At 36.5% G+C, this 7,709-nt stretch overlaps 1 protein-coding gene across 1 annotated transcript; it reads right to left on the bottom strand.

The window, feature by feature from the left end:
- Window positions 1-3,841: 3,841 nt before the first annotated feature.
- On the bottom strand, window positions 3,842-6,335 carry LOC148550845 (uncharacterized). Its single transcript, XM_088492498.1, has 3 exons — window positions 6,177-6,335; window positions 4,122-4,215; window positions 3,842-4,019 (listed from the first exon to the last, which is right to left on the bottom strand). The coding sequence occupies exons 1-3, from the start codon at window positions 6,333-6,335 to the stop codon at window positions 3,898-3,900; spliced, it is 375 nt and encodes a 124-aa protein (XP_088348624.1). The 3' UTR covers window positions 3,842-3,897.
- Between the last annotated feature and the right edge of the window lie 1,374 nt (window positions 6,336-7,709).

Genomic DNA, 7,709 nt, shown 5'->3' with positions numbered 1-7,709 from the left:
TGCCCTTGAAGTAGACATATCGAAGTACTCTCCATTGCCTGCATCCTGACCTTTCCAGCTGCAACTTCATCCTCCATTGCTTGTCTTTTTGTGTTCTCGGCTGCTACTTCATCCTCCACTTCCTGTCTTTTGGTCTTCTCGGCTGCTACTTCATCCTCCACTGCCTTCCTTTTCAATTTCTCTGCTGCCAACTCTGCTTGTAGTTCAAGCAACACCCTTTGGATTTCCTCCCTTTCAAAACCATTGCTCGGCTGATGGAAATTCATACCGAAGACTTGACTAGAAGTCGGCCCCAATCCCATGCCACGCACCCTACCCGGGTGCTCCTTTGCGAGAGCTTGAGCAAGCAAATCATTTTGAGACAATAGTCTAGAGGATTCATCACGTTGCTCAATAGCCTCAATTCTTTCCTACACACATAGATAAGCAATTATAAGCATTTATTAGCTAGTCGATAACTGCACAGACTTCCAATAAAATTTTAAAAACTAAAACATAGGAGAAACTACTTCCCGATTCTCAACACATTACTTACTCCAATAGCCCGAGCTGCATCATGGACATAGGAGCCATTAGCTCTTTTGTGCGTTAAGAGATACAACTCTCCTATACTAACTCTCCTCCCTTGTCGTTCCGACAGTACCAATAATGATGACAAAGTGAATAAGTAGAGGAAGATATAGTTCAAAAACGTTCCCAAAATTAGATTACCTCTTCTTCTCTGAGCCTTGCCAAGCTTTTCGATCTGCCGGTGTGGGTGTAAAGCTGCTTTGATCGATTCTTAGCATTTTCTTGCACTTCTCCTGTCATGCCATCAAATTAAGAGTTACTAGATACTAGTTCTGACTAACTCAACGTGACATAAATGGACTTTTTCTGTTATGAAACAAAACTATATTACCTGTGTCTATTCGCTATTGCGATAATCGAGAAACCATCTCCAATGGTCCGCAGTAATTCCATCTGGGCGATTTTCAATATTTTCTTCAAGTAAAAGTTCAGGGTCATAGCAGTGAAGGTATAATCTGTTCTTCGTTTCCTTCCAAGCCCTTCCTAGCATTTTGAATATTATACGCTTGATAATTTATCTACTATCTTCTTCAAAATGGAACATTTTCTGCAATATTAAAATTAAGTTGTCAGTAGTGTTCAAATTATGAGTTTGGAATGGTACAAAAAAATAAAAATAACATTTTACCTTTACACATTCATTATAGACCTTGTCCCTGGTGCGAACCTTTCTCCAGTCCTTCTTGCAGATTGGAAATTTGGTGTAGTCAGATCCTAGCAGTCCCATAACACCGCTCAGTAGACCTGCTTCATGCCCAACTAGTTGCAGTGCACTGTGAAACCTAAGTACGATCCTTCTTCCGTTAGGTGGCTTCATAGCTTCCTTCACACTCAGTTTGACCTGTTTGATTGTGCCATCGGATTCTATAAAACATATTTATTCTTCGTTAGTTACCATTGGAGCCAAGCTGCGATGACATCATAGGAAAATAGCTGAATGAAAAATAGAATTAAATAAATTCTCTTATACCAATTGTTTTAACATCCCAAAATTCTGTGGTCTTGCGTCCTTTGTGCTTCTGAGCATTCGATGTAGCAAAAAGGTTAACAACATATTGCTCAAAAGAATCTACCTCATCTGCCTCTGGGTCTAAGTCTTCGGCGTCCGTCTCCGAGTTTTGAACATCATGGGTGCAAGCCTGTGGAGCAGGCAGTGGTTCACTACAGGGTGGACGAAAGGAGCGTAAAGACGAGGATGCGGGGGGCACCACTACCACTGGGCGGCGGAATTGGGCAGTCCGCTCTGTGTGAAGTTGAGGCCACATCAAATCCTACTTGAGGCTGCTGACATGCTGTGTCTACACGGGCTTTCTTCGTGAAACGACTTACCCTGGGCATCTTTTCTAACTGCATTCGGATCAAAACAAAGTGATAATAATTAACATACATATAAAGTATAATAAGAATAATATATAGCATGTGCAATTCACAATTCATAAATTCATTCCAAGCTCATATATAGATTAGGAGAGTACATGAGTACATGAGTGGAGAGACTCTATTAAACAAAACACATACATATAAAGTATAATAAGAATAATATATAGCATGTGCAATTCACAATTCATAAATTCATTCCAAGCTCATATATAGATTAGGAGAGTACATGAGTACACGAGTAGAGAGACTCTATTAAACAAAACACATACATATAAAGTATAATAAGAATAATATATAGCATGTGCAATTCACAATCCATAAATTCATTCCAAGCTCATATATAGATTAGGAGAGTACATGCGTACATGAGTGGAGAGACTCTATTAAACAAAACACATACATATAAAGTATAATAAGAATAATATATAGCATGTGCAATTCACAATTCATAAATTCATTACAAGCTTATATATAGATCAGGAGAGTACATGAGTACATGAGTGGAGAGACTCTATTAAACAAAACACATACATATAAAGTATAATAAGAATAATATATAGCATGTGCAATTCCCAATTCATAAATTCATTCCAAGCTCATATATAGATCAGGAGAGTACATGAGTACATGAGTGGAGATACTCTATTAAACAAAACACATACATATAAACTATAATAAGAATAATATAAGAAATGTGCAATTCATAATTCATAAATTCATTCCAAGCTCGTATATAGATTAGGAGAGTACATGAGTACATGAGTGGAGAGACTCTATTAAACAAAACACATACATTTAAACTATAATAAGAATAATATATAGCATGTGCAATTCACAATTCATAAATTCATTCCAAGCTCATATATAGATTAGGAGAGTACATGAGTACATGAGTTGAGACTTGGCAGTAGCATGAGTTGAGTACATGTTTTGTTATTTGATATACCTTCTAAGTTTGAACTAAGACAATTCATTTGACCCAAAATATATAGTCATGGATACATAACAAAAGTGCAAAGTCTTTGATACATAGCAAATATTATTTGATAATTAGAATCCTAATTCTTGTATATAATACTCCATGCCCATTCTTATTAGTTTAAATCACCTCGCCTGTATTTGAAGGTTACTAATTTCTGAAAGATTGAAAATTTTTACCTTTTCTAAGTTCTAATTGTTCGTGTCATCATCACCAAGCATTAGATATTTTTTAGCATGAAAAATAAGTTAAAGGATCCTATATGGTAAAGGGGGAGTGGGAGACTTGAGAATCATGATAAACTGGTTTAGCGTTATTAGTATTGACTGAGAAACTACTAAACGCATTCAAACTGAGAATAAAAAACGCAGGCAACCATTATCAGCAACCATATTCAAATATAACAGCGAGAAAAAAAATGCAGTCAAACTGAGACTTAATATCCAACTCAGAATCCACCATTAATGGACTCATGCTCCTTATCAACAAAAGCCACTCCCCATTAACAAATTAACTCAGCTAACCACATTAGCAGAAACTTGCATGTCAACTTTAAACTCATTATTGGCCTCTTTCTCAAACACTAAACAAGCAATTGAGCACAGGGTGTCAAAGTGGTGCTTACCCACAGGTGGATGACTGGATTGAGGGTGAGAGTGGAACCACCGCACTTTGGGAAGAGCGAGAAGTGGCTCCAAGACACTGAATTGCCGCAGAGACAGCGTGGAGGACCATAACAAGGACGAAGAAGGCTTCTTAATGGTTCGACAATGTTGAATGGTTTAATCTCCTCCAAATTCATAGCTACTTCATCAAATTGAACATCCAAAGGAAACTTCAAAAACAGTCACCTTGTTGAAGTTAGTCCCAACATTTCATAAGATAAGTCAGACTAATAATAAAGCATTGAGTCAACAGATATCATTCTCCTCTGGAGTTTTATTGAGGTCAAAGGTTATGATGGAAGGTTAGTGTCCTTTAGAGACAACCTCATCAGAACTATCTGGCACAACGTCTTCTTCGAGCATTGAATCTTGAACTATCTCGCCTGTCTCTTCCAGATCTTCTTGAGTCTTTTCCCGAGCCAAACCTGACGGATACACCATAAGCAACCAAGTTAATAGAATTTACAAATTTTACAAAAACCAAATCACAAAATATCTCCATGTTATAAACTGTTGGTTTGGCTTACGTTCCCAAAGTTTCCTAAGCCCTCTTTCTATAAGAGTGAATTCCTCCCGAGACGTAATTTCAAGTTCAACATGCAGCCTATTATGATAGCGTGCCTGCACAAATTCAAAGAGGTTCCAGCTGAAAAGGTGCAGTAATTGGTAGCTAGAAGTCATCAACAACACTAACCAGAGGCACTTTCTAGATACTTCAGCTAAAATAGACTCTTCGATTTCTTCGAATATAACCTTCACAGCTGAGTGATAGTGTAAAACACACTAACTTTTAATAACTACGTAAAAACACAACCATCTCTCTAATATAAAATTAAAAAGTATACTAGTCCTACTAGTAAGCAGCTCACATTAATCAAAATAAGAGCAGTAATTTAAACTGGTTTTAACAGTATTTATTTTGAATAAAATTAGAACTAATAGAAAAATTCAGACAAAATAGTTACTAATATTCTAAAAAGTCAATGACTCACACATACACACACAACACAATTACACAACATATACCCAAACATGCTTCATTTATAATTTCTTATATTCTACATTGAATAAGGTGACACAAGGATGAAGCTTGATCTACTTTTCAGCAAAGTTTTTATAGAAAAAGGGGTTTCAAAGTGAGTGGCCATTTTTGTGAAACATATCAATTCTTCTTGCATTGCACTCAAGTAAAAGTAATTAGGTCATTCTGGTTTCATTTTTTTTTCTTCCAAATTGGAGACATCAGAGATCAGACATTGACATAGACCTTTGCGTGAAGTAAAAATAAAATATACTTCTTATTACAATTAGTTATTTAATTAATTAAAATTCATTATTCATATAGGTTAATTCTCATTCTCATTCTCATCATTGCATTATACTCCATTGTGTGTGAGAGAGAGAGAAAGGGTCTTCTTATCTCAATCTCAATATAATTCAGTTCTGAAGAGTGAAAAGCATAGCTCCTACCATAGTAAGTTCTTTACCAAAACAACTAGAAGAAATTGTCTTCTATGCTTCAAACTCATGAGAACCTTAGATTTGAATCGTATTTGACTAAAGAGCTCAAAAGCGCATTCTACTGTACTGTGTTTTCTTGTTTTCCTTTTTTGTTTTACACTTACCAATCAGACACAATCATTTTCAGAACCAGCCAGATCAAACAGAAATATAAATCAGGCATAGGTGTTCTATTCTACCTACAAATTAGCGTGTTTAGGACAACACCTGGAATATGGAAGGGGAATATAAGAAAGAAGAAAAGAAAAAGAATACAAGATACAATAAGGAGGAATAAAGTATGAAGCCATCCTGAATCAGATTGATAAAATAATCTTCAAAATAAATTCTAAGCAAGATATCAAAATCATTCAAGCACACAAAGTACTAAACAGAAGAAAGGTTACAGGGAGTATCTTAGAGACACCAGATCATTCTTAAAACTGGATAAAAAAAAGGAAAGAGCAAATTACCGTGTTTGCACCTCAATAATTATCTATCGAAGTAAATTTACTACTATAACTTCTACATCAGCAATTAAATTATAAAATGAAATATGTATCTTTTCTAAAGCTTGATGCAAACTTGATGCCCAGTCCTAAATTACATCCACATCCAGTTCTTGGTTTTCAACTCTCTTTTTCCAAACAATCTCCTTACTAAGTAAAAAGTAAAAAAAAAAAAGAACAAACTAATCGAGGAACATGCATATATTTATTGACTTTCCCATTCAGTACCTCATTTCAAAAAATAAAGAAAAGCAACCGGCCATATCACCATTGAATTAAACAATTGTACCCAACTAGATGGCTAAACAAATTACAATAAATCCAAACTTTACCTGCACTTCCTCCAGTATTTGTTGCGAAAGAAACAGGTTCGTGCTAGTGACGAACCCAAAGCCGAATTTCTTGCAGTACTTTGTTGCGAATTGAAGCAATCCCTACAATGTCCAGGGTTTCAAATATGTTAGGCCCTTCGAAAGTTACTTTTAATTAAAGACAATAAAACATCTGGATTGACTATGGCAGGTTGAAATAAAGCCAAACAGCCTTTATACGAGCAGAAATATGACAACATACCGTCCTAATATCCCCATGCGCAACAGTAATAGCATCAAATATGTGCCTGTGTGCTGAGAATGTATCCAGCCATGACTGAATTGGCAACGTGTTGAACCACAGGTCTCTTGCGAATGATGTTGCATGCTCCAGCGAAGAGAACAGGGATGCCTCAACCATCACCTTGCAAAACAAGATGCTAGAGGCACAAAGAAAGAGGTCCCTCTCTTCCAATTTCCCTGGCAACTCCGATCATGTCAGCCAATATATAAAGTCAATTACAATCTAGTAACATCCTACTAAATTAAATAAATTGAGGACACAATATGTTAAAAAAAATAACATTCTCCAGGTAAATTAATTGTAGATAAAGAGCAATATACATCAAGTGTTTCCATGTTCTAAAAATCAATTATATGCTAGTTCCTAATTAATAATTATGCAATTTTATACCCTCAATAGTGCTATACACGGAAAAATAGTGCAAATGTCCTAAATTAGTATATGAACACATCTATATATAGGCAGCCTCTTCGCAGTTATCGATGGCATCAGTGGTTAGTTCTTCTAAATCGTCGTCCCGTCTCAATGACAAACCTTCGACGTCAAACTCAGCTAACCCAGTCAGAATTAGTTGGGGAGAAAGTTTGAACTGACACTGTTCTATGTTTTCACCCATTTCAAACATGTCCCTTAGGTTCACATGGACTACCACACTCCATTCTTTATCAGCATCATCCTCCACATAGTATACTAGGCGAGCCTCGGATGCAAGAATGTACGGTTCATCATCTTCTCGAACACCGGTATGAATTGGATGAGAGAAGTTAATCACTGTGTGTCCCAAAGAGTCTTGTTTTATGCCTCTGCCAGAGGTGGTGTTTGTCCAGATACATCTAAACAAGATGACTATGAACTGACCACTGTAATTTAACTCAATGATGTCCAAGAGTTTTCCGTAATACGAGACGCCACCAGGAATCACCTGATGCTTGAACCAATAGGAAAATTCTCTGTGCACAACACTATCTATGTGAGACTGGGACCTTGTCCTACTTCGTAACCTTCTCTTTGTGATCACCTTATACTCACTGGAAAAGTCACAACAATTTCATGTCAGGTTCTCCAACTATAGTAGATTATACGAAGTCGATACTTTCAAATGCACTTACTCTATAAATTTTTCCACAGCGAGGAAATTAACCAATACGTGACAGTGAGCTTGGAATTTTTCAATAGGTGTGAGGGTGTAAAAAAAAGCATCCCCGACATCCTTTCCAACCTCGGGGAACATGGTTGCACTCTCATCAGGCATAAGTTCACGTGGTCGATCGTTAACACGCATTGGTCGATTAATCCTACTCTCGACATTATCTAGGTACCTTGAACAGAATACGAGAATCTCCTCAGATAAATATCCCTCTACAATTGAGCCCTCTGATTGTGATCTGTTATGCATGTACTAGTTGAGATGGCATAGGTACCTTTGGGAATATAACACATGTCATAAGCATTGATTAAAAGCAAACTAAAAATTTTGTTTGATAATTACCG

The sequence above is a fragment of the Arachis ipaensis genome, chromosome B7 (genome assembly GCF_059453495.1).
Source record: "Arachis ipaensis isolate K30076 ecotype BB chromosome B7, ASM5945349v1, whole genome shotgun sequence".
Classification (NCBI taxonomy): domain Eukaryota; kingdom Viridiplantae; phylum Streptophyta; class Magnoliopsida; order Fabales; family Fabaceae; genus Arachis; species Arachis ipaensis.
The sequence above is the reverse complement of the archived record's forward strand: the minus strand, read 5'-3'. Positions and strand labels throughout refer to the sequence as shown.